Genomic DNA, 27,311 nt, shown 5'->3' on the forward strand with positions numbered 1-27,311 from the left:
GTTTGGTGAGTGCCAGTATCCTTTAACAGCCTTTGCACCACGCGATCCACATCATTATCGGTCAAGATCCTGGAAGATTGGGGGGGGGGGTAGGAGATCTGGAAGACTGCAACAATGCCTTAGGGTGGGAGACATTGGTTCCAATTCCAGGAACTGGCTGTGCAAATGAAATTCCAATGGCAACGAAATAGCAGGAGCCAAGGTAGAAGACTTTTTGGGCCCGAAAGCCTTCTGGTCCGAGATGAGACTTTTGGTAATTTTTTTCGTTGGTTCCGATTAAGTACTCGAGGATAAGGACCTTTTCCCAGACTTTTCCGATCTTGAAGAAGGGGATTGGCCTGACTTTGAAGCACCCTGACCTTCTTTGATTGCTGCAGAAAAATGAGTCTTCAACAAGCCTCTCAATATGATTTTGGTTTTCCTTTCCAGTAATACCCTGTGGCTAAAAGAGTGACAGATGGCACAAGACTCTTGCAGGTGAACCGCTCCAAGACAGTATATACAAATGGTGCGTCTGTCAGTACACAACACATTTTTTAAACCCAGAGGGTTTAGCTTCCTTGGGATCCTTTGAAGACATTATATTGGTCAACAAAAGCGGCAGCAGCAGTAAAGCAGCTAGCAAATTACAAAAAAAAGACATTCTACTAATATATTTTTTTAAACAATAAAAACAAGAACGATCAAGCCAAAAACACAAACAAAAAGACCCTCTAATTTAAACGGACAAAAGTAACTCTCTAATTTAAATGAGCTATCCTTAAGGAATTCAAGAAGGAAATAACAAAGGGAAAAGCCCTCTAAGTCAAACAGGCTAAGGCAGTTCCCTAATATAAACAAATCCGCCTATATAGTCAAGAAGGAAAGTAGAAAAAAGGGAAAGGAAAGCCCTCTAACTAAAACAGGCTTTTAAGAAATAAGTTTAAAGCCGGAAGAGGGGAGAAAGGCTTTGCAGGAAAAATGACAGCCCAACAGCAACAACTCAGAACAGAAAAACAGAAGCACACACAATTCACTTAGTAAATATTAACTATAATAAAATAGTTTGAAAAAGCTAACAATTTTCAAAATATGTAAAGAAAAAATTCTACTTAGCCAGAGCCAGTAGGAAGAGCACCCAATCTTGTTTAGTGGCAAACAAGATCTGGGGAGCTCTCCTAGTACATGATGGGATAGGGTTTTAGCCACGAGCTAGTGGAAGACCTCAAGCTTCTGTATAAGGCCGAGTCGGAATAGACGATCGGTTCCAAACCCACCCTGCTAAGAATGAAGGAGAGACAGGACAACATCACATAAAAAGTTATGTATTCACCATAACCATGTCTCTGTGTTGTCCATTTTCATTCTTTTTCAACATATGGGTTATGGATACAACCTTAGGTCTGACTTGGCCAAATTCTAGACTTCAGATCCAACTTTCGAGCTCCTCCCTCTCAACCCATAATGCCCTAATCCATCCACAATACCTCAGATTGACTTTGCTGCCTTAAAGTTCTAGTATAAAATAGTGGAAGAGAAGAGAAATAAAGCCAGTGCTCAAACCTGGAAATACAGGTTCCAAAGATTCATCAGCTCACTCCAGAAGATGACAGGAAGGGTAAGGGAAGTTCAGTAAGAATGAAAATGGACAACACAGATGCAGAGTTATGCGAGTACATAACTTTTATATCTGATGCTATCCTTTTCATTCTTCCTCAGTGTACTGGACAGAGTCCCCAGCTACGTAAATCTTGGATAGCCCTCATGGAAGGATATACCAGAGAACTGCTGAACGAAAAGCAGCTCGATCTCTGGAAATTTATAATGAGTAAAGGTATAGCATTAGACTAGGTGGTTACTGCACAAACATTATCAATGGAAGTTCTAGACCATAAGGCATACTAGGTGACCATGGATCTAGTTGAATTAAGTTAAGTGGTTTTGATAGGGAAAGGCCTTGCTGGGAATATATACAGGAAAAGCAATCAGTTATCCATTTGGCTAATGTAACTTTAGAAACTGAAGAATCCAGCCAACTAGTTGAAAAACAAACAGCTGGTCCGTTTTTCTGAATCTTTTGTTCTGTGTAAGTAGAAATTAAGTTGTCTATGAACATCTAAAAGATGTAGCATGTATTCTCCTTTGTTTGAAAAGGTGGAAAGAAACCTGGTAAATGAATGGTTTGATTTATATTTGATTCAGACAAAGTTTTTTTTTTTGCTGGAAAGAAGATGCTGTCTTTATGAAAAACAAAAAGGGGCTTTTGATGAAAGAGCCTGGAGTCTTGAAATCCTTTTAGCAGATGTAATAGCAACTAAAAATGCTGTTTTCCAAGACAGGAATTTTAAGTCAGTTTTTGCTGAGGGTTCAAAGAGTTGGGTCAAGCCTTGAAGTACTACTGTTAAATCTCAAGGAGATGATGAATCTTTCACTGGGGTCTGAGTAGGAAAGTTTCCTTTAGAAAAGTCTTGTACAACTTGGAAACAGCCAAGAAATAAGTATTGTCTCCTGAGTGAAATTTGATATGGCTACCAACTGTACCTTAACTGTGGATAAACTAGAACCTTCTTTAAAAAGAGAAGCTAAAAACTCCAGCACAGAAGAAATAGGGGCAATACAAGGATCAATGTCATTTTTCAGTGTCCAAATGGAGAATCTTTTCCATTTACTCTTGTAAATTCTTTTAGTGGAAACTTTCTGAGAGAACAAAAGTATATTACATACTGAGGAAGAAAGCCTGGGCTGTCTAGCTATTAATGGAACTAGAGAAACAATGCGGCTAGTTTGAGCACTGAAATATTGGGATGTTTTATCCCCAAGGGATGCAACCAAAAGGGAGCTATGAGGATAGCAGTGCTCCAAAACCAATTGGCTTTCTGTACGAATGTTGTAATTAGAGGTACTAGGGGACAGGCATAAAACAGACCACAGGGTCAAGTGGGGACTAGAGCATCTCTTGGTGACCCTCTGATGGGGGGGGGGTCAAATCAAAGTATCTGCTGTATTTGATGTTGTGGGGGAAAGCAAAAAGTACACAGCAACATTGGCCCCAGTGACAGATAATTTTCTCCGGCACTGATTGAGAGACCAATTGTAAGGCATCAGAATGGACCTGTTGAGTTTGTCTGCTAGTACGTTGGATTCTCCAGAATGCATTACTACTAAAAAGCAGTTGGAGGAGATTGTGAGTTGCCACTCTCATGGCTTCTCAGCAGAGGAGGTAAGATCAAGTTCCCCCTTGTTTGTTGATGTACCAGACCACAGACATGTCAATTTGAATTGCAATGGTCCCTCGAGGAAGAACATCTTGAAATGCCTGCAACACTAGTAGAACTGCTCTCATCTACAGGACATTGATAGATATGTGAAATGGTCTCTTGGGGGGACCATGTGCCTTGGATCATCCTTCCCACAAAATGCCCCCTCCCCCAAGTTGGAAGGCATCCGTGGTCACTAATGGGAAACCTAAGTAAATGCCCACTGGATCCACCAGTGAACATGTTTTTTGCATACCAGAGTCAATTTGACTGGGGGAGAATAGGGGTTGTCATAGAATTGTCAACTGAAGAACAAACACACATATAGTAACATGCTAATGGCAGTAGTACTACAGACACTGCCATGGAACTTAGGGCCTGAAGGACAGGTCTGGCAGGAGAAGCAGGAAGAGAAAGGATTTGATCAACACTGGACTTGATTATATCTACACAATAAGCATGCAGAGAAGCAATCTAACTTACTGTGCTTAAATGAGCACCAATGAAATCCAAGCTCTGTACTGGTAGTAGTTTGGATTTGGAAATGTTGACTGTAATGCTTAGTGTTTTGCAAATTTGAAGCAAACAGTCCCAGGACTGTTCTAGGAGATGCCTGGTTAGGGCAGTGGGGAGTTAATCATCCAAGTATGGAAAGACTCAGAATCTTTGCAGTCTCAGGTGAGCTCCTACTACAGCCATGCACTTGATAAACACCCTGGGGGTTGTGCTGAGTCCAAAGGGCAGGGCTCTGAAAGTATAGTTGCGCAAAATCTTACCAAACTGGGAGATGTCCTTCTTTACACTGTTGCAGTATTCATAGCAGTAGGGATCCCGTGGCAAGGGAAGCCCAACATCTGGACAGTACACCAAAGCCTTTAGGTTGCCTTAAGGTAGTCACACTTATACTCAATGCATAATGTAGGGCATAAAGGTGATGTCCAGACATTCCATCCACAGAAGTGAAAGCTCCAGTAGTAACACCAGTCCAAGGAAACCCAAGTAGTAACCAGTACATCCAGAACAGAAATGGACTGGGGGAGGAAGGAGAGAGCGAATACTGCAACAGTGAAGAGAAGAACATTTACCGTTATGCTAAGATTTTACACAACTGTACTATGTCCTTCCATTTTACTGCTGCAGTATTCATAACAGTAGGGAGCGTGCCAAACTTCAGGAAGAAACATGGGAGGAGGAAGGAACAGCAGAGCTCTCTAGGAAGCCCTGAAGGATGGCCCTAGCAAAACCAGCCCTAGCTCTCGAAACTACAGCCAACTTGTAGTGCTTTGTAAATGCACAGAGGTCCAGCTAGCTACCTCGAGAATAGAGTTAGAATCTAAACCCTTGAAAAAGCATCAGAAGTCACAGTTCTAGTAGAAAGAACCTTTACAAAAGGAAGGCTCTTACTGTGAAAACAACAAAAAGAAAAAGCTTTTGAAATCCAACTGCAGTCTGCTTGGATAAAGCCAATCTCAAACATCTGGGATGAAAGGAAACAAAGAGCTGATCAGATTTCCTAAAAGTCTTAGTCTTATCCACATAAAAGCTGAGCTGTCTATGCACATCTGTGTGCAGCACCTTCTGACTAGCAGACTGTGGAGAAAAGAAAAAAGTGGTCAAATGAAAAGATTAAGAAAGAACTCATTCACCACCTTGGGCATAAAAGGAGGATTAATACGCAAAGACATCCTGTCCTTACGAAACATAAAAAAGGAGGACAAGTCATAACGGCTTGAAGCTCAGACACCCATCTGGCTGAAGTAAGGGCCAACAAAAGAACAGTCTTCCAAGAGCAATGTTGCAAGGAAGCTGAAGCTGCAGGTTGAAAAGGAGCCAAAGTCAATTTCTCCAAAACAAAACTTAGATCCCAGGGAGGAGGAACAGTGTTTCCTGAGAAGCCTAATATAAAGGACACATTTAAGGAATTGTTTAGCGTCAAACCTAGAAGCTAAAGGAGGATATAAAGGCAGACAAGCAGAGATAGCTGATAAGTGGGCCTTAACATAAGAATAAGCCAAACCAGCACTGAGCAATTCACACAGAAAAAAAGAGAGCCAAAGGAACATCCACAGAAAGTGGATCCAGGTTATGAGAGACACCAAACAGAAAACCTCTTCCATTTGGATTAGTAGGACTTCCTAGTACTAGGTTTCCTGGCCTCCTGTAGGTCTCTAAGCACGTCCTCAGAAAAAAAGGGGTCTATGTGGAATCAAAATCATATCACTTACAGAGTCAGTTCTGGAGTGGTCAAGTGAGCATGGATAAGAGATCCTTTGTCTTGTGTGAGTGTGCTGTTGGACAAATGCAGAAGAGGGAACCAATGCTGTCTCAGCCAGAAGGGAGTCACCAACAAGATTTTGGTAGCTTCCTGCTGAATTCTGAACAGGACTTCTGGAATGAGGGGAAAGAGTGGGAAAGCATAAAGAAACATCCCCTTCAAGAAAAATAGAGAGATTCCACCCTCCACAACAGAGGACCTGGGACTCTGGCGCAAAAAAAGAAGAAGTTGTCTGTTCAGAGGTGAGGCAAACAAATCTATATGAGGAGTACCCTACTGGTGCACAATGTCCAGAAACACATCCCTGTGAAGCATCCATTTGAGGGATAGAGGTAAGGACCTGCTCACAGTGTCTGCCACAATGGTTTGACCTGAGGGAATGTAAACTGCCTGAAGAGTTGCTTGATACTGGACAGCAAGATCCCATAGCAGGAGTGCCAACCAGCAAAGAAGATAAAATTGTGTTCCCGTTTTACATACCACAACACTGTGGTGTTGTCTGTAAACACCTTGAGAGGTCTCAGGGAGAAAGAGAGGATGAAAAGCCTGAAGAGCCAGCAGAAGGGCTCTCGTCTCCGACACTGATGTGCTCCTTCTGTTGAGCAGGTGACCAGACCCCTTGGCAAAAGCTGCTTCCCATCCCACATCTGAGGCATCTGTGACCAGCACCGGAGATGGAAGAAGGGAATGAAAGGTAAGCCCTGGGTTTAGAGACAAATGCTGAATCCACCAGTGAAGCTCCTTCTTTCGACAAGGAAGAAGAGGACCTACAAAGTCTACAGGATGCTCAAGTTCAAAACTGATTTCAGAAACCACTAAAAATTTTCTCATGTGGAGTATGGCCTGAGGAAGCATGGGGATGGTGGATGCCGTAAATCCCACACCTCTCAAAAAATCTCTGGCGATCACAGAGGTCAGAGGAAGACAATTCTGAATGAAGGAAATGAGAGTTAACACTTTGTGAGGAGGCAGAGATGCCAGCACAGGCACCATCTGAATCTTGCACCCCCAGAAAAACATGGTCTTGAGGATGAGTCAAAGGACTTTTTGAAGTTTACTGTGAAGTCCAAACTTTGCAGAAGGGAAATGGCACAATGAAGATTTTGCGACAAGATCTCCGGAGAGGATGCCAGAAAAAGGAGATCATGCAAGTACGGAAAATCTTGCATCCCCTGAAACCTGCAAAAAGCAATCACAGGAGCTAGGCATTTGGTGAATACCCTTGGGGTAGTAGAGAGGCCAAAGGTTAAAGCAGAGAAAGTACAGTTGTGTACATTTACCACAAACGTAGATGCTAGAGTGTATTCACTGTTGCAGTCATCACACATCTGGGTTATCCCTGCCAGGGTAGACCTCGGCCGACCTGAATACCACAGACTTAGTATTTCTGCATCGGATGCTGTCGTTTGAGGACTGACGTCAGGTCATCAATAGTATAAAGTAAGAAAACAGATGCCATTACATCAGTTTTTCTTGCCCTAACCTGTCAGGAGCCCCCAAGTAAGAGAGGTCAGGGTCTTGTGGAATAAACCCCACCAGTGGAAAATAAATACCAATAAGTCCCTTGAAAGGAAAGGAGAACAACAAGTTAGAATGGTAATAAAAGGAGAAAAAGAAGAAAGGGGGTTGGGCGGGACCAGGACTGCAACAGTGAACACACTAGAACATTTACATTTATGGTAAGTGTAAACAACTGTACCATATTCTTCGTGTTACAATCATCACATTTGGGTTGATTCCCAAAGCTGAAGAAAAGGGTGGAGGCAGTCAATGAAATTAGGGGCTGGCTAGGATGCCCTGCAAGACTGCAGAGGCAAACCCTGCCCTGGATTTGGAGAAGAGAGACAGCTGCTAATGTTTGGTAAAAGTGTGAACAGATGTCCAGGTTGCAGCCTCCAGGATGTTCCTGGTGGGGACTCCTCTGAGAAAAGCTGCAGAGGTGGAGGCTGCTCTGGTGGAGTGGGTCCTGACACCCTCTTGGGGGGAGGCTTTCCATGCTGTTTGTAGCATAAATGGATGTAGTGTGCTATCCATATGGAAATGGTTTGTTTAGAGATGGCTTTGCCTTCTGCACTTGTAGCAAACCAGCAACTGATCAGACTTTCTGAAGGATTTAGTCCTGTCTGGATAGAATCTAAGCTGTCTGTGCACATCTAGAGAGTGAAGAATCCTTTCCCCCTTGTTCTGGGGATTAGGAAAAAAAGGTGGGCAAATTAATGGATTGGTTGAGAGCATTACTGGACACCACCTTGGGCATGAAAGATGGGTTATTTCTGAGGGATACCCTGTCTGCATGAAAGATGATGAAGGGTTCCACAGCCAAGAGTGCTTGCAACTCAGAGACTCTTCTGGCTAAGTGATGGCCAGAAGGAATGCTGTCTTCCATGAGAGAAATTTTAGCTCTGCAGAAGAAGCTGGTTCGAAAGGGAGCACGGTGAGCATTTCCAATGCAAAGTTAAGGTCCCAAGCTGGTGTTGGTGCCCTTCTGAGTGGCCCCAAGTTGCTAGCCCCTCTTAAGAATGGTTTAATCAAAGGGTGTGAGGAAAAGGGGCTGTTCAGTGGAAAAATGAGCAGAAATAGCAGAGGCAAGGATTTTTATAGAGGTGAAAGAGAGGCCACTGTGTAGTAGGTCAGCTAAGTAATCCAGGATGAGAGGGAGAGCTGTGCAGTATTGGCTCCCTTAGCCTGGACCCAGGTGCAGAACCTTTTCTATTTATCAGCATAAGACTTTCTGGTGCTAGGACGTCTGGCCTTAAGGATAACATCCAGAACCTGTTTACTGACGCTAGCAAACTGGTTCAGGGTTAGGGAATAAGTCAATCTGCCAAACTGAGTGTCTGTAATTGGGGATGCAAGAAAGTACACTTTTGTACCTACCATAAATGTAGATGTTCGAGTGCTAATACAGCTGCAGTCATAACAGAAGGGTTCTCCTGCCGTCAGGCGGGTCCTTGGTTGGCCGAATTCCAAAGTCTAGGTCCGGCGTCGGTTGGCGTCGCTTCTTCCCTGACGTCAGTGCAACAGGGGTATAAAAGAACCAGCCGACACCATTTTCTTCAGTTTTTCTTGCCCCAGAGGTCAGGTGCCCCCAGAAGGAAGGCAATGCATAAATTTGTGTGAAAAGCAATGCAATATAATTCAAATATAGTAGTGCAAGCAAATACATCCAGAATGAATACCCCAATCAGGTAGCATGAGTATAGTCCTGTCCCAAGAGGGGAAGGAGTGAGGGAAACCTGGACGGCAGCTGTATTAGCACTCGAACATCTACATTTATGGTAGGTACAAAACTGTACTATGTTCATCGTGCATACAGCTGCAGTCATAACAGATGGGTAGAATCCCAAAGCTAAGAAAGGGGTGGTAGGCACTAGGTGGAACTAGAAGGAGCCAGAATGCCCTGCAAGACTGCAGTGGCAAAGCCCGCTCTAGATTTGGAGTATAATGGAAGGTGGTAGTGCTTGGAGAAGGCATGCACAGAGCTCCAAGTGGCTGCTTCCAAAATATCTTTGGTAGGAACTCCTCTGAGAAAAGCTGCAGAGGTAGCCGTGCCCCTTGTGGAGTGAGATCTGATGCCTGTAGGTACAGTTTTGCCATGAAAAGAATAGCAAAAGCATATGCAGTGTGCCATCCATTTTGAGATAGTCTGTTTGGAAACTGGCTTTCCTTGTGCTCCTATAGCATAGGACACAAAGAGCTGATCTGATTTCCTGAAAGGCTTTGTTCTGTCCAAATAGTAACGCAGTTGTCTGTGGATGTCCAAGGAATATAGTAATCTCTCCCCTTTGTTTTGAGGATTAGGATAAAGGGTAGGTAAGTGTATAGCCTGATTCAAAGCTACCCTGGTACCACTTTTGGCATAAAGGACGGGTTGGTTCGTAAGGAAACTCTGTCCTGATGGAAGATGATGAAAGGCTGCACAGCCATGAGAGCTTGTAGTTCCGATACCCTACGAGCTGAGGTAATAGCCAGAAGGAAAGCTGTTTTCCAGGACAAATATTGCAAATATGATGAGGCAGCTGGCTCAAAAGGAGGCAAAGTCAGTTTTTCTAGAATGAAATTGATATCCCAAGCAGGTATTGGTTGTTTCCTTGGGGGTTTGAGATTCTTAGCCCCTCTGAGGAACTGTCTTAAGAGGGGGTGAGAGAATAAGGGTGGATCAGTGTTGTATTCTGCAGAAATGGCTGAGGCATGGATTTTGATGGAGGAGAAAGAAAGTCCACTGCTTAGCAGCTCAGCTAGATACTGTAATATTTGAGGTAAATTCAGGTTTCCAGGATCCTGGCCCTTTTTCTCATTCCAGACACAAAACCGCTTCCATTTTGCAGAGTAAGCTTTTCTGGTAGACGGCCTTCTGGCCTCCAAAATGACATCCTGCACCTCCATGGAGAGCAGGGTCTGTTGTGATGCTAAGGAATCTTCCATGCGGCTAGATTGAGTGTTTTTAGCTGACTGTGAAGAGTTTTGAAGCTGTGCTGAGTCAGACGAAGAGACATTAGAGGCAGGGTCCATGGTGGGGAATGCGTCAGGCTCCTCAGGAGTGGGTACCAGTGTTGTCTTGGCCAGTCTAGAGCAATGAGAATAATTTTAAGTCTGTCTGCTCTGGTTTTTAATAGTACTTCGGGCAGCAGAGGAAGAGGTGGGAAGGCATAAACTGTCATTGATGTCCAACTGAAAGATAGAGCGTCCACTCTCCAGGCCTTTGGGTGAAAAATCCTTGAGCAGAATTTTGTCAATTGGTGATTTTTGTGGGAAGCAAAGAGATCTATGTCTGGCCTTCCCCATGCTTGAATTATCTCTGTAAAAACTTGAGGATGCAACTTCCATTCGTGTGGATCTGTTATATTTCTGCTTAGGTTGTCTGCCAGCGTGTTTTCCTTGCCTGGCAAGTACTGTGCTTGTAGTTCGATTTGTAAGTCCATGACCATGTTCCAAAGTGACATGGCCAGTCTGCATAGGGGGTAAGAATGGGTTCCTCCCTGTTTATGTACCACATTACTGTGGAGTTGTCCGTCCTTATCAATAGTTGACCTGGTTGCAGGAGGTCTTTGAAAGCTATAATAGCATTTGTTACTGCTAGCATCTCCTTTTGATTGATGTGTAGGTGCTTTTCTTTTTGGGACCATTTGCCCTGAATACACCGATCTGTCATGTGCGCCCCCCAGGCGTAGTCCGAGGTGTCTGTTGTGATGACTTGCTTTGCTTGAGGCTTGCTGAATGGGAGACCTGCGTTTGCTTTGCATGCTTGAGCCCACCACAGAAATTCCTTTTGAAGACATGGAATTAGTGGTATTATTGTTTCCAGGCTGTGGCTGTGTTGAGACCATAGGTTTTTCAGGTACCATTGAAGTTTCCTCATATGCAGCTTTGCACATGGGATTAGTAAGATGCAAGATGCCATGAATCCCAGAGCCTGCAGGATTTTCCTTGCAGTCAGCCTGGTGCAATTTGCTAGTGATAGTGCTAGTATTGAGTTAGTTGCCCCTGCTTCTCTGGCGTGAGGTAGGCCATCTGGGTGTCTGTGTCCAAGTCGGCACCCAGGAAAATTATTTTCCGAGAGGGTATTAACCTTGATTTCCTTTTGTTGACTGTGTATCCCAGAGAATTCAACAACATTATTACATAAGCCAGATGTTCAGTATAAATGTGCTTGCTGTCCGCTTGTATCAGGCAGTCGTCCAAATAGGGGTATATTTGTATCCCTTGAAGTCTGCAGTAGGCAATTACTGATGCCAGGCATTTCGTGAATACTCTGGGTGCAGTAGATAAGCCAAAGGGCAATGCAGAGAATTGATAATGGGTTGAACCTGCAAGAAATGAGGTATCTTCTGCAATTTTGTCTGATTGGGACATGCAGGTATGCCTCCTTGAGGTCCATTGTTACTAGCCAAGACTCCTTGCCCAGCATGAGAAGCTGCTGTAGAGTGAGCATCTTGAATTTTGGTACGAGTAGAAATGTGTTTAGGATGGATAGGTCCAAAATAGGTCTCCAATCTTTTCCCTTCCTTGGTACCAGGAATAGTCTGGAATAAAAACCTTGACCTTGTTCGTGCGTAGGTACATCTTGAATAGCTTTCATGTCTATGAGATCTGAAATTAGTCTTTGTGCCTCTGCCCTTTGATTGTGTGGCAGGTTTGGCATGCCTCTCATTTTTGGAAGGGTGTGAAAATGGAATCTGTAGCCTCTCTTTATAATGTCCAGGATCCATTTGTCTTTTGTGACAATATGCCAATTTTTTGAAAATAATGCCAGTTTTCCACCTAATGGTGCTGCCATTTGAGTCTTGCTTGGCATGCAAAGGGGAAAGTCATTGGGCTTGCTTTCTGAATGGTTGCGAGTTATCCTCAACACCTCTTTGTGTAGGAGCTTGCCATTGTCTGCCTCTAAATGATCCTTGGGATTGCCCTCTGCCCCTCGGGCGCCTGTATCTACCTCTTTGGGGGTCTGTCCGTGGCTGGAAAGGACCAATTTTTGGAAGGCCAATTTCTACTGAAACGTGGGGGTTGTACCTGTAGAAAGTCTTTCACTGTTTGCATTGATTTTAGCCTTTTCCTCCATTTTCCTTAATACCTCCTCAGCATTAGCACCAAATAATACATCCTTTTGTAGAGGGGCATCTAGTAATTTGGCTTTGACATGATCTGGTAAGGTTTGTTCCTTATGCCAGGCATGCCTACGTATGACTGATCCTGTAACAGCAGCTCTACATGAGGCCTCTAGAGCATCAAAACCACATTGTAAGGTATGTTTACCCACTTGTTCTGCACTATGCATCAAATCCTGCAACTCTTTCAAGTCTGGTTGTTCAGGTTGTGACATTTTACTTTTCAATTGTGATAACAAAAACTGTCGGTACTTTAGCATATGGAACTGACAGCTTAATGCCCTCATGGTTAAGGTGGCCGAGGTATATACCTTTTTTCCCCACCTTTCTAAGGATCTGGAATCTCTCTCAGAAGGCAATGGATTTTTAGCAGTGGAGGCCTTAATTCCCTTGAGGCCCTGTGAGACAGTTTCTGGGTCAGCAGCATGGCTTTTGTATAGAAATTGGTGCGAGTCTGGAACCCGGTAGTACCTGTCAGGCTTGACTGGCGCTGGAGGTAGAGAATCCGGGTTAAGGCAGGCCTCCGAGTACACATCATCTAGTATGTCCAAGACAGGAGGTATAGCTAGAGGCCTGTGCTGAGGTAGCAAGAGAAATTCCCTAAGCCTTTTCTTGGAATCTGACTAATCTTGGCCTTCCCAGTGGAAGTGTTCCCTTAAGGTATGCAAAGTTTCCCCAAATGAGTAATCCTCTGGGTGGGAGACAGAGGGGATGGACTCCTCAGCATCAGAATCTTCAAAAGGGGAGTAAGAATGTTCCTGTTCATCAGAATGCTCTGAAATAATGGAGCCCTGATCAGAGGAGGGGGATTCTTCCTCCACTCTGGGCCTTTTGTTTGGGGGGGGGGGTTGTGAACCCCTGATAAGAGTAATCAAATCCTCAGCCATTTTAAGCATCTGTTTTTTAGGCATGGGGCCTGGAGATGGGCCTTGTGTAGCTGGTCTCTTAGAATGCATGGCTGCTTTAGACTTAGTGTAAGCCTTTATGGAAAAAGAAGACGAAGGTCTGAAAACACCTTGAGAGGAGGTAGACCTGTCCACATTTTGAGATTCACCGCCAAGAGTGGAAAGGTATCTGTAGTCAGGGTGTGGGCCGAGGAGCCTGCGACCTCGGGCACAGGAGACACCTCCAATGTAGTGTCGTCAGTAGTCAGGGGCTGCGTAGGCGCCTCGCTGAGAACCGGACAATGTGTAGTCGGCTTTGGCGTGGTGTCGGTAGAGGCCGCAGACCTCATGTGTCGGTCCTTGTCTTTGCGTTTTTTAGACAAAACTGGAGTCGGAGTATCCAACGACATAATATAGTTACATTTTTGGCCAAAATAATGCTGGGTGAACTCCACCTGATGCTTAATGGTACGTTTATTGAAAGTAGCACAAAAGCGACAGACCGAGACATTGTGGTCTGGGCCTAAACAAGGAATACAGAGGGAATGGAAATCCTTATGCGGTATTTGCTTCCCACATGAAATACAATTATTAACTTTGACATCGGTCTGGGGCAAGAAAAGTTTCCCCAATGGGGTACTTAGCTTTCAAGAAGACTTCGGTTGCAAAATTTTCGTAATTTCAGGAGCTGGCCGACCGGCACTTGCGAACTGCTTCTGCTTCGGGCACCGCGCGGCAAGAAAGACTGAAGAAAATGGCGTTGGCTGGTTCTTTTATACCCCTGTCGCACTGACGTCAGGGAAGAAGCGACGACAACCGACCCCGGACCTAGACTTTGGAATTCGGCCGACCGAGGACCCGCCTGACGGCAGGAGAACCCATCTGTTATGACTGCAGCTGTATGCACGATGATCATCTCCCCTTCCCTCTGGGTCATGAGGTTTGGAATCTAACCTGTTTACTGACGCTAGCAGACTGGTTCAGGGTTAGGGAATAAGTCAAGCTGCCAAACTGAGTGCCTGTAATTGGGGATGCAAGAACTCCCCTTCCCTCTGGGTCAAGAGGTTTGGAATCTGAGGAAGATGCCATGGGCTAAGCGAGGACAGGCTGCAAGGGGTACCAGTGCTGCCAGGGCCAGTCTGAAGCTATGAGAACGGTCCCTGGTTTTTCCTTCCTTATTTCGAGAAGTACCCTGGGGATGAGAGGTAGGGGAGGAAAGGCATAGACCAAAAGACTGGCCCAGGGGAAGGACAGGGCATCCACTTTCCAAACCATGCAGTGATTCTCCCTCGTGCAGAATTTGCTGAGCTGATGGTTGGTGTGAAAGGCAAACAGGTCGACCTTGGGGGTTCCCCATTTCTTTGTTATTACGGTGAGGGTACTTCTGTTGAGTTGCCACTCGTGTGGGTCCAGAAGTTTTCTGCTTAAATGGTTTGCCAGAGAGTTGAGAGAGCCTGGTAGGAATTGTGCTAACAGGTGTAGTTGCATGGCAGAGGCTGTGTGCCAAAGGGTCATGGCCAGCCTGCAGTGAGGGTAGGAGTGAGTCCCTCCCTGCTTGTTGATGTACCACATCACAGTGGTGTTGTCTGCTTTGATCAGGAGAGCCCCTGGAGAGAGAAGGGGATTGAAAGCTATCAAGGCGTGCTGCACAGCCATCATCTCTTTTTGACTGATGTGCAGAGGGATTTGCTGCGGGCAGCACTGGCCCTGAATGCACCTGCCGTCCAGGTGTGCACCCCAAGCATAGTCTGATGCATCTGTGGTGAGGAGAAAGGCATTCCATTGTTGTGGAAGCATGCTGTTGCCCACCAAAGATAAACTTTTCTGAAGCAAGGAATTATAGGTAGAAGAATTTCCAGGTCTTGAGAGTGTTGGCACCAAAGGCTCTTTAGGTACCACTGAAGTTTCCTCACATGCAGTCTGCTTCCATGGAGCCGAGGCTGGGCCGGTTTACTGGGAGCAGGAAAGGACCATTGTTTGGAGGGACAATGCCTGCTGAACCTAGGGGGATGGACCCACAAGAAATCCTTAACTGTTTGCATCGATTTTGCTTTTTCTTCCATCTTTTTTAAGACATCATCTCCCTTAGTGCCAAATAAGTTAACTTTCTGCAAGCAGGCATCCAACAATTTAGATTTGACATGATCTGGCAGGGGCTGTTCCTTAAGCCATGCATGCCTTCTAATGATGGATCCAGTGACTGCTGCCCTGCAAGAAACTTCTACGGCATCAAAACCACAGTGCAAGGTGTGTTTAGTTACTTGACTTGCAGAATGCATTAACTCTTGTAAATCTTAAGATTCTGCCCAAGCAGGAAAGGAAGACATTTTTTGTTTAAGGAGTTCCAAGGTATGTTGCTGAAATTTCAGCATATGGAACTGACAATTTAGTGCCCTGATAGCAAGAGTAGCTGAGGTGTATACTTTCTTACCCCATCTGTCCAGTGCTCGGGAATCCCTGTCTGAGGGGGTGAGATTCTTTAGTAGAGGTTGTTTTAATTCCTTTGAGCCCTTGAGAAAGTACTTCAGGGTCAGCTGCAGGATTTTTAAAAAGATATTTGAGAGAGTCAGGAGTCAAGCTGGATTCGAGAAAAACATCCTCCACAACATCCAGGACTGGGAGGATGGCCAAAGGTCTGTGTTGTGAAAGATCTAGGAATTTTATGACTCTTTTTAGACTAAAGGTAGTCCTGAATCTCCCATTGGAAATGCTCCCTTAAGGTATGCAGGGTTTCCCTAAAGGAAAAATCATGTGGGGAAGAGGCTGAAGGAATGGAATCTTCTGCATCAGAATCCTCGTAAGTGGAGAGGGGTTGCATGTCTTCATATTCAGATACATCAGATTCATCTGTCTCTTGTTCAGACAAAACTCTCTTCCTTTTGGAGGGGGTAGCTTGGCTCTCCCTGATCAGAATGTTAAGATCTTCCACCACTTTAAGCATCTGCAACTAAGGCAAGGTAGCAAGTGTCTGAGAGTGGGTCGTCCATTTCTTGGGTATGGTTCATACCCGAGGCCTAAGAAACTCGGTAGTTTTAGAAAGAATGGTAGTCGTGAAAGAAGTAGTCAGTTTGTGTTGAGATTCGGTAGTGCGAAGGACTTCCTAGGAAGCTGGTGCCTGCTCAGCAGCTCCGGACCCATCCAAGGTTGAGATGACTGCAGGATTCTTAGTCGAAGAAGAGTTTTGCAGCATACCAAACATCGAAAGGGTCTCAGTAGCAGCCTGCGAATCAAGAGAAGCAGGCATCAAGGGCTGCGAAAGCGCCTCACTGAGGACTGGAAAACTGACGACTAGCTTAACGGAAAAGTACAGTTGTGTACACTTACCATAAATGCAGATGTTGGAGTGTATTCACTGTTGCAATCATTACATTTGGGTAATCTGCTGGCAGTTTGCCCTCAGTCAGCCTGAATTCCAAAGACTTGGGTCCTGCGTCGGTTGCTGTCTTCTCTTCCATGACATCAGGGGTATAAAACATTCAGCCAACGTCATTTTCTTTAGTTTTCCTTGGCCCCGATGTCAGGTGCCCCCAAAAAGGTAGCAAAATTATATATACATATATATATATATATATATATATATATATATATATATATATAGATATAGATATATATAGATATATATAGATATATATATATATATATATACACACATGCACCAATATAAACTTTACCTTCATCTACAAGCAAATACACCACATAGGTTGTAGGAGATAGAGAAGGAAAGATAAATTTCAGAATGACAGGGGGATGGCAGGGGGGTAACCTGGACTGCAACAGTGAATACACTCGATCATCTACATTTATGGTAAGTGCACACAACTGTACTATGTTCTTCGTGTTTCACTGCTGCAGTCATTACATTTGGGTAGAATCCCAAAGCTATGGTTGGGAGGCTAGAGCTAAACAGCATTAGGTGCGGCTATAAGGCCCTGCAGCACTGCGGTGGCAAAGCCTTCCCTGAACTTCGAGTAGAGGGGCAAATGGTAATGCTTTGTAAAGGTGTGAACAGAACTCCAAGTAGCAGCCTCTAGAATGTCTTTGGTTGGCACTCCTCTGAGAAAGGCTACTGAAGTAGCTGCAGCTCTGGTGGAATGACACCTAATGCCCTTGGGCACAGGTTTAGCATGGTTTAAGTAGCAGAAACGGATGCAGTGGCTTATCCACTTTGAAATTGTCTGCTTTGAAATAGCCTTTCCTTCTGATCCTGCAGCATAGGACACTAGTAATTGCTCAGTTTTTCCTAGAGCTTTACTCCTGCTCAAGTAGAATCTTAGCTGTCTGTGCACGTCCAAGGAATGCAGAATTCTCTACCCCTTGTTCTGCGGATTTGGATAGAAAGTTGGCAGATGAATTCTTTGGTTAAGAGCCACACTGGAAACCACTTTAGGCATAAAAGTAGGATTTGTCCTCAGAGACACCCTGTCTGGGTAAAATATGATAAAAGGCTCTAGAGCCATGAGGGCCTGTAGCTCTGAAACTCTTCATGCTGAAGTAATTGCTAGTAGCAGAGCTGTTTTCCATGATAAGAACTTTAGATCAGCGGTAGCAGCTGGTCCAAATGGAGGCAGGGTGAGCTTTTCCAACACATAATTGAGGTCCCATGCAGGTAGTGGTGATCTTCTCGGAGGCCTTAAATTTTTGGCTCATCCAAGATACTGCTTTAGTAAAGGATGAGAAAAGATTGGTGTCTCTGTATTGTAATGAGCCGAAATGGCAGAGGCATGGATTTTGATTGATGAGAAAGATAGGCCTTTGTCAAGCATCTCGGTTAAGTATTGTAATATCTGTGGAATATTTGGTTCTGCTGTATCAGCTCCTTGTGCTTGATTCCAAGCATAGAATCTCTTCCATTTGTCAGCATAAGATTTTCTAGTACTAGGCCTTCTGGCTTCCAAAATGACATACATCACAGCCTTACTGAGAGGTGTTGTTTGTATGACTACATGATTAGCCATGCTGGCAGGTTCAGAGTCTATAGTTGATTGTGCAGATCTGGTTGTTTTGCTGGGACAGTAGTTGTGGTCTTTGAGGCAAGGTCCAAGTTGGGTATTGAGACAAGTTCTTTAGGACTGGGTACCAGTATTGACGGGGCCAGTCCGGGGCAATTAATATCATCTTAGGCTTCTCTTGTCTGACTTTTAGGAGGACCTTGGGTAGAAGAGGCAGAGGAGGAAAGGCGTAAACAGATAGGTTTTTCCAACTGAAGGATAGGGCGTCCACTTTCCATGCTTGTCTGGGATAAGTCCTTGTGCAGAATCTTTTCAATTGATAATTTTGAGGATCTATGTCTGGGCTTCCCCAATTCTCTGTTATGCTGAAGACTTGTGGATTTAGTTTCCACTCGTGTGGATCCATAAGGTTTTCCTGGCAGGAACTGAGCTTGAAGATGTATTTGGTAGGTCAAAGCTGTGTCCCACAGTGCCATGGCTAATCTGCAAAGGGGGTATGAGTGTGTGCCCCCTTGTCTGTTTATATACCACATGACTGTGGTGTTGTCAGTCTTCATCAGTAGTTGTCCTGGATGAAGTAAGTCCTTAAAGCTGTTAGGGCATTTTGAACAGCTAGCACCTCTTTCTGGTTGATATGTACATGCATTTGTTTTGGTGTCCATAAGCCCTGAATGCATCTTGCTGCCATGTTAGCCCCCCAGGCATAATCTGATGCGTCTGTTGTCAAGGTTTGGCTGGCAGGGGTAGAGTGAAGGGCAGTCCCATGTTTTGGTGACATGCCTTTGCCCACCATAGAAACTCCTGTTGCAGGCAGGGAATGAGAGGAATCATTGTTTCCAGACTGTGTGAATGTTGACTCCATAAACTTTTTAGATACCATTGAAGTTTCCTCATATGCAGTCTTGCATATGGAATTAGTGGAATGCAGGATGCCATGAAGCCCAGAGCCTGCAGAATTTGTCTTGCAGAAGACTGGGTTTTTGTTGCCATCAGTTTGAAGTAAGTAGTCAGTTGCCTTTGCTTGTTTGGCGTGAGGTAAGCCATCTGGGCAGCTGTATCCAAGCTTGCACCCAGGAATGTTATCTTTTGAGAAGGTACCAGTTGTGATTTCTTTTCGTTTACTGTGTACCCTAGGCATGTTAGAAGCCTTTTCACAAATGCCAGGTGTCGAAGAAGAGTGTCCTTTGTTCTCTGTTTGAATGAGACAGTCATCCAAGTAAGGATATATTTGTATACTTCTTTGTCTGCAAAATGCAATTACTGGTGGCAGGCACTTTGTAAAGACCCTGGGCGCAGTAGATAAGCCAAAGGGCAGTGCAGAGAATTGGTAATGCATTAAGCCAGCCTTGAATCTGAGGTATCTTCTGCACAATTGTCTTATTGGGATGTGCAGGTATGCTTCTTTTAGGTCTAAAGTCACCAGCCAAGCATTCTTGCCCAGCATGGGCAGAAGCTTCTGCAAAGTCAGCATTTTGAATTTTGGAATGTCCAGGTATGTGTTCAAAATCAATAAATCCAGTATTGGCTGCCAGGACTTGTCCTTTCTGGGTACCAAGAACAGTCCCGAGTAAAAACGTTAACCTGTTTCTGTGCCTCTGCCCATTGATTTTTTGGCAGATTTGGCCAACCATTTGCCACTGGCAGAGTGTGGAAATGGAATCTGTATCCCTGTGATATGATGTTTAATACCCACTTGCCCTGTGTTATTAACTGCCAATTTTGAGCAAAAAGTGCTAATTTTCCCCCTATAGGTGCTGCCAAAAGATAAGTGCTTGGTATAGGCAGAGGGAAGTCATTGGGATTGCTTTCTGTAGGTTTGTGCTTGATCTACTCCAGATTTGGAGGTGGAAGCGCCCCATTGCTTTGACCTGTATGAATCTTGTGCCTGGTATCTGGAACCCTTAGGGCATCTGGATTTGCCCCTTTGAGCTCTGACACAGAAAAGATCCAATTTTTTGTAGGCCAGTGTCTACTGAATCTTGGTGGCTGCACTTGTAAGAAGTCTAACAGTTTGCAAAGACTTAGCTTTGTCTTCCATTTTCTTTAAAATCTCTTCTGCCTTAATACCAAACAGAGAATCATGCTGTAAAGGTGCATCTAGCAATTTAGCTTTAACATGATCAGGCAAACTTTGTTCCTTTAACCAGGCATGCCTCCTAATCACAAATCCAGTAACTGTGGCCCCGCAGGAGGCCTCTATGGAATCAAAACTACATTGCAAAGTATGCTTTCCAACTTGTTCAGCTGTATGCAATAATGAAAGAATCGTTAACTTTTTCGGACATTGGTTAGAGCAAGAAAAAAGGGTACCCAATGGGGGTACTTAGGTTTAGATGTTTCCAGCTGAAAATCAACTTCTGGTAATGACCGACTGGCACTCGTGCAAACTGATTCTGCTACGGGCTCCACGGCAAGAAAGACTGATGTAATGACGTCAGCTGCCTTGCTTTATAGCACTGAAGATCTGACATCAAGACTACAAGCGACGGCAGCCGGCACACAAAAACATCGATTCTGGTATTTGGGCCGACCAAGGGCTACCACAGCAGGACAACCCACAGGTGATAACTGCAACAGTGAAACACGAAGAACATCTGGTCAGGGAAACTAATGGGGTCAAAGATGTAATTCTCTTCAGCTCTGACACAGTTACTCATGAAAACTGCTGATCGTGGGGCTCCAAAATCAAAGTATGGACTGGAGAAGGAGATACAACTGCATTGGCGGTGGCAGGAAGGCTCACGGATCAATGAGAGTCTGACAGTACAATCACCATCTGGATCTGAGCTCTGAGGAACTTTCTCATCATTCTATCCACTTCAGCTTCAGAAAGGCTCCTGGGGGACTCAACAGATGAGGTAGTGGACTGATGTCTGGAGTGTTTCCTTGGAGTCTGCATAATGGGAGAATGAAGCAGAGGAGAAACAGGGTCAACAAACTCGGTTGAGCAAGTTCTTAGTGTAAAAGAGGTACCAGAAGTTGGATAAGACAGTTTTTTTCCCTAGGTTGAACAGTCAGACTGCCTGAGACAACTATCAGATTCGAAGGCTTAGGATCCAAAGATTTTTGTGGAGATTTCAAAGATGATGAAGCCTTCAGAGATTATGGGGAGATTGTTTTTATGATTCAATGGAGCCTTGAATGATTGGATGGGGGTTTGAGCCCCGCAGGAGGAAGAGGATGAAGGAGGTAATAAACCTTTGAGGACAAACTTATTTCTTCTGTCAGCAATGGCCCTCGAATTAACCTCGGTACACATGGTACAATTCATACCCAAACGTGCTGTTCCAAGACAATAAACTCTGCCTGTGGGCATACAAATTCAGAATTTTGTGCCCACAGAAAACACATTTTTTAAATCCTGTAGGTCTGTCAGCCATATTAAGTTAGCCATAACTGAAAAATACAGGCTAAAGAGTATACACACACACACTTTTTTTTTTCAAGGATTACATGAAAAGTGCTGTAAAGGACTACCAACAATGGTGGTTAATATTCTGTCAAACTGGGTAAGAAAGACAGAAAAGTGGATAGATAAGAAAAAGTTACCAACAATGGTACATAAGAAAATACCTTACTGAGGAAAAGACTAATGAAAGAAACCCAAAAACTAAGAGGGAGGAACTACAACATAGTAATTAAGCAGGAAGAAAAGTTCTGTCTAAAAAAACACTTACTACACCCCAAAAAGTCTTGAGAAACACTGTGGGAGAATCCACATCTGTGCCATATGGCAGCAAACGAGATCTGAGGCATTTGGAATGGACTAGGTTTTATGGATAGAGGGAGGAGCTTGAGAGTTGGATCTAAAGTCTATAGAAGCAGCAGTCTCTGATCTGAGGTTGGATCCGTAACCCATACGTTGCGGAAGAATAAAAAGGACAGCATCAGATCGAAATGTTTAGCAGCAGCAGGATTAACTAAAGCTATAGCTGCTGTGTCAATTTGGAAACAGTGTATAAAAACTTAAAAGACTAAGGAACCTTATACAGTTTATCAACCTTTTTAAGGGCAACAGGTTGGCTATCAGTAAAATTCCAGGCAGTGACATACACATCCTCCAAAGCTGACAGAACTGGAGGAATGGGTGAAGGTTCTAGAAATTACTTCTGTAATAGATCATGGTACTTTCTGAGGGATTGAGAAACCTCAGTGTACTCCCTCTAAAAACACTGGAAGGTCTCAGAGAAAGACACCCATCTAGGAGAATCAGAAATGCAGCTCTCATCAAAGTCTGAACCAGAAATCTGAGGAGAAAAAAACTATCTCCCCCCTTCATCTTCCAGTTCAGTTTCTAAATCTTCCATCTCGTCAGGAAAAATATATCCTTTCATTTACCAGAAACCACCTTACAAGAAGGCTCAACTGCTTGAATTAAACCCTGAGCCAGAACCAGTCAACTACTACCATCAAATAAATTCAAGGAATAGTAGATACATATTTAGTTTTCTATTTAAATAATAGTCTATACACACACTTAGTTTTCTGTTTTCATTTTGACAGGAAAATGGGGGCCAGCAGTATTATAAATGGCAACAGCAGCTTCCCCAAGGATAGGCATAACATTCTGACATAACAGGGGAGTCTTCCATGTTCCCTCTCCCAGGATCTACAAGAGTGGGTTCTCACAGTGGGCAAAGCAAGAGCCAAACGGCTACAGAGGACATGGCTCACCCCCAGTCCATAGTGACTGTAGGTGTTGCACCAGAGGGACCTGGGGTAAAATATGAGTAGCCTGAGGAACAAACAATGGGCACAGAAGAGTCCCCCCCCCCCCCCGCAACTGAGGCAAATTGATAGCGTGCTGTGGTGGCAAACTACTTAACTTTTTCTTCCTTTTTTGTGACGGAAGGATGACTGACTGTGGGCCTAACAGTTTGTTCCATGGTCAAGCCAAAAATGGTGCCTCTTTCCCAAGGAAAACAAGCAGCAAAAGCCAGTAAAAATTAAGTCTTTAAATGTTATTTTTTCCATACAAAACACAATAAAAAATAATTTAAAATACTTTGCCAGCCCTCAAAAGTAAAATAAAGACAATTTCTCCACAGAGAAAATAGTTTTCAATTACTTTAAACAACTTTTAAACTAAAAGGAAAAAGTGCACTCTTGTTTAAAAGTACCAATACGAGCACAGTCTCTTAACAGTCCATTAAAACAAAAACTCCTAGCTTTACAAATAACTTTCCCGAATAGGGCTATATTAATAAATAATTCAAAAAATGGAAGCTTTTTCCCACAAAGGGAACTTATCTGCCCATGAAACGAAAAGCACAAGGTGATTATCAATTCTTGAAAACCTCAGAGGTGAGTATTCCTTAGCAGCAGGAAAGCTCTGAACGGCTTGGCACCCAAACCTGTCTTTTTACTCAGGTCAGCTTGAGCAGACTGACGGTTTGGGAATGTGGAAGGTGTCCTGAAGCTTTGGAAGCTAGTCAGCTGTTATATCGTATTTGTAGGATATATCACATATAGTTAAGACTACTGTAGCAGTGATCAATATGATGATCATGAGCTATACAACTTTGTGCGTAAAAATACTTTTATACACAATTTGTCTATTTTGATGCAGCACCCTATGTATGAATTTGTGGCAACCAGGAAGGAAACCAACAGTTTAAAAGTTTACTCTGATGACTGGAGATCATAAAAAGCAGACAACAGCTGTGAAATGATACTTGACTGGGGGGATAACTGGTATGACTTAGTGTAGTTGCAAGCCTGTCATGGCATTTGGATGCAGGGACTGGTACTATGTCTTAGTGAACTAATTAATTTGTTCACTCCAATTTAAAGGACACCTTGCTTAACTCAATACAGATGGCAGAGGAGCTCCAGTTATGGAATGTGCACAAAGCAGAGAAATGTACCTTGGAAAGAATGCCAGTCTTTCAAAGGATGCAAACAATCACCATGTGCACATATATGGCGATATGAAGGAACACCAATTCAACAACAGAATATCTTTTGGAAACTGAAGAAAAACCAGAGCACCAAACAGATAATGTGAGGCCATGAAGAGATTGCAGAAATGGTATCACACACGAAAAGATAACTCTAGAAACAAGTGCCATGAGGGAGGAGTGACAACCTCTGCAGCACCACAAACACATTACCATGCTGACTAAATATGATTTGTACAAATTCCATAAGCAAACTGAACAAATCACCACTAAGTTTTCAGCTCACTCCTAAAGTTCAGTGGGTTTTACATGGATAAAAGAAAAATAAGAAAAAAATCAATGTGATGTAATATGTACAGGTACTCTAGACTTCTTGCCTTCACTATTGAATCCACACAGTCCTTAATCTACAGTTTTGTCCATATCATCAAATACATTAAGGGCACCTTGCCTTTCATTTTGAAGGCATCAATCACCATATTAACTTAAACACTTCTCAATGTATATTGGTATCGATGGAAAAAGACATGCAAGAAACAAGGTGACACTACAGATGTTCACTGAGTAGACATTAAACATAAGTGATACAGATACAGCCCCCCCCCCCCCAAAATACAAGTCTTTGATATTTTAATGGAAAATGAAATCTTATCCTCACCAAAGAATCAATGCATCTTCAACTATTAATACTGTGCATTCAGAAACTGCTACCTGAAACTAATACTCACAACATATGGTTTTACAATCAAAATTAGGATTGATAAAGGAAATTTAAAAAACAAACTTACAAGCACTCTAATCGCTGGGGGACCAAATCCTGCTACAAAGGGGTTTCGCCCCAGCATCTGAATGATGTCGCGGAGGGGTTGAAATCTATCACCTCCAACCCTCTTTACCAGAAGACTCTGGGGAAAGTACCCTGCAGTATACCAGTCTGCCATCTCTTTGTTGCTAAACGGCCCTGAAAAATGTAACAGGAATGTAAATTAATCAAAAGACAAAAAAAAAAAACTGAAGATACCAAAAGCATTCAGGCTTTGCTTGCTGGTTTATACCGTGCTAACCTTGTGAAGTAAACTATGATTAAAGCCAACTCAACAGCTTTACAATTACACATACAGCACCAGAAAAGGAGACTTGTGCAAGAAAGTACAGCAATTTAAGACTGCTGTGATCAAGGATAATTAACTAACTGCTTACAGTAATGCATACAACACCAATGACCACAGCAACAGATCTTTAAGGAAGATACTCATGCAACAGCAATATACAACATTCTCCTAGACAACTGCTCATTGGTACTAGTAAATTAAAGTTATGTACTGACCATAACTATGCATTTGTGTTGGCGGTAAGGAGCTAGTCGTCTAGATAAGGAAACACCCTGCATATGAGTAGGCTCAGATGAGCTGCTGCCACTGCCATACACTTGAACACCCTAGGGGCTGTGGTGAGACCAAAAGGCAGGGCTCTGAACTGACAGTGACTGTCCCCCAGCTGAAAGCGTAGATATCTCTGGGACTGTCTCTTCATTTTGATGTGATAATACGCGTCCTGGAGAGCGATAAGAGCAAATCCAAACATCCTTCTGTAGAAAAGGTAAGATGGACTGAACCATGACCATCTGGAAGTTGGGAGTTTTTTTTTTACAAACTGACAGATTGTGGAGTCCAGAAAGGGACTCAGGTCCCCCATTTTCAATGGCACTAAAATGAACCTTGAGTAAGTTCCGAATCGTCTCTGGTCTGGTGGAACCTCTTGGGTGACTCTTTCTAGCAGCTTTTAAATTTCTATGGCTGTTAACTCTCTCTGGCTGGGTGAAATGCTGGGGAGTCTTTTCTGATTGATTGATAGGATTTGCAGGAAGGGAATGAAATAACCTCTGGATAAAATTCTTAGCACCCACGTGGCATTGGTAATTAATGCCTAGCTTCTACATGCAGAGATAAGCTCCCCTCCCCAAACTGCCTCCAAAGTAGAGGAGTATGGTAACCCTTCTTGAGCACTGGAAGAGATTATCTGAGAAGAAATCTTGAAACCCTTGGTTTTGCAGGCCACCACTGCCACACAGATGGTGTCTTCCATTGGAACTCTTCTCCAACCACCTCTGGGGGGAAGTTTACCCTTGTTAATTCTGGAAAGGACCTTGTGACTTACTGAACCACATCTTTTTAGCTTCACACTGATTCCTGGAAAACTGTCTCTGCAGGGTAAAAAAGCATATTCCCATAACAGACAAGACCTTCTTGTCTAGCTCACTAAGGGAGAGCATTTCTTTCACTGTTGGGCCAAACAAAGATGACCCATCAAAGGGAGCACTGATGAAAGAAGACTTGAAAAGCTCTGCAAAATCTTAAGTGCATCCAGGCATGTCTCCTAATGGTCATACCTGAACTCACCATCTGTGACGCATCTTCAGCTGCCTAAGAGATTAACCTCATAGATGCATTAGAAACAAAAGTCTCGGTGTGGTATGTGCTTTCCACAGGCGAGACAATTATGAACTTTTTCTGACACAGGTTAGTGCAAGAAAAAAGGATCCCCAACAGGGTACTTAGCTTTAGAAGACTTCAACTTCAATTCGGAAACGAAAACTCAGGTAGCGGACGACCGGCAATCATGCAAACTGCTTCTGCTTCGGGCTCCATGGCAAGAAAGACTGATGTAATGGCGTTGGCTGCCTTACTTTATACCACTGACGACCTGACATCAGTCCTCAAGCGACAGCAACCGACGCAGAAATACTAAGTCTCTAATATTCGGGCCAGCCGAGGGTTACCCTGGCAGGGATAATCCAAATGTGATGACTGCAACAGTGAAACATGAAGAACATACAGATCTTCATGTCACTGTTGGCAGGTAGTGGGGAAGCAGAGATAAAGATGGAAAAAAGTTGCAGGGCAGTAGGATATTTACTGGTGGTGAAGTCTGAAAGCTGATAGAAGGTAGATAAGAAAGAAGTATTTTCTATGAAGGAAGACAGTTTGTCCTAGCATCTTCTCTGGAATGTAAGAAAAGGACAGGTTTAAAAGGCTAGAGTGTGAGGATGCAGTTAAAGTAGGAAGTGAGGATTTATTTGAGAAAACAAAAGATACAATGTAGAAAAGATGGGTACTGTTAGGGAGGGGTGCGCCTATGAATGAATACAGTGCAAAACAGTATGGGAGGGAGAAAGTTAGTTGGGAATGGTGTTAAAAAAATAAATGGAAGTTGGGAATTAGGCAAAAAGAAACAGGAGTGTTTGTATAACAGCAGTAAGGTTGTTTGGGGAGGGTTAAGGAATAAGAGTCACAAGTGAAATGTGTATATGGGAAATGGGATTCTCCGGACATCAAGAACTGAAGCTGTCAAACTTGGCTTGCTGAATTAATGGCTACCTAGTACAGTCTTTCATGAGAGATACCCAAGGACAAATAAAAAGGCTGGCTTGAAAACAGGCAAAGTTAAATTATTCAAATAGAA

General features: G+C 43.6%; 1 protein-coding gene across 9 annotated transcripts in view; it reads right to left on the minus strand.

Annotated features, from left to right (window-relative positions):
- The window catches only part of GIGYF2 (GRB10 interacting GYF protein 2), a 2,932,407-nt gene that overhangs the window by 1,425,974 nt on the left and 1,479,122 nt on the right, over window positions 1-27,311 (minus strand). For all 9 annotated transcript variants that reach the window (XM_044070588.1, XM_044070589.1, XM_044070593.1 and 6 more), the window contains exon 14: window positions 24,638-24,810. In XM_044070588.1, coding sequence (XP_043926523.1) covers window positions 24,638-24,810 — 173 coding nt within the window. The remainder of the gene's footprint in view (window positions 1-24,637; window positions 24,811-27,311) is intronic.

Source organism: Protopterus annectens, chromosome 4.part1, assembly GCF_019279795.1.
Source record: "Protopterus annectens isolate FY-2018-M chromosome 4.part1, PAN1.0, whole genome shotgun sequence".
Lineage (NCBI taxonomy): Eukaryota > Metazoa > Chordata > Ceratodontiformes > Protopteridae > Protopterus > Protopterus annectens.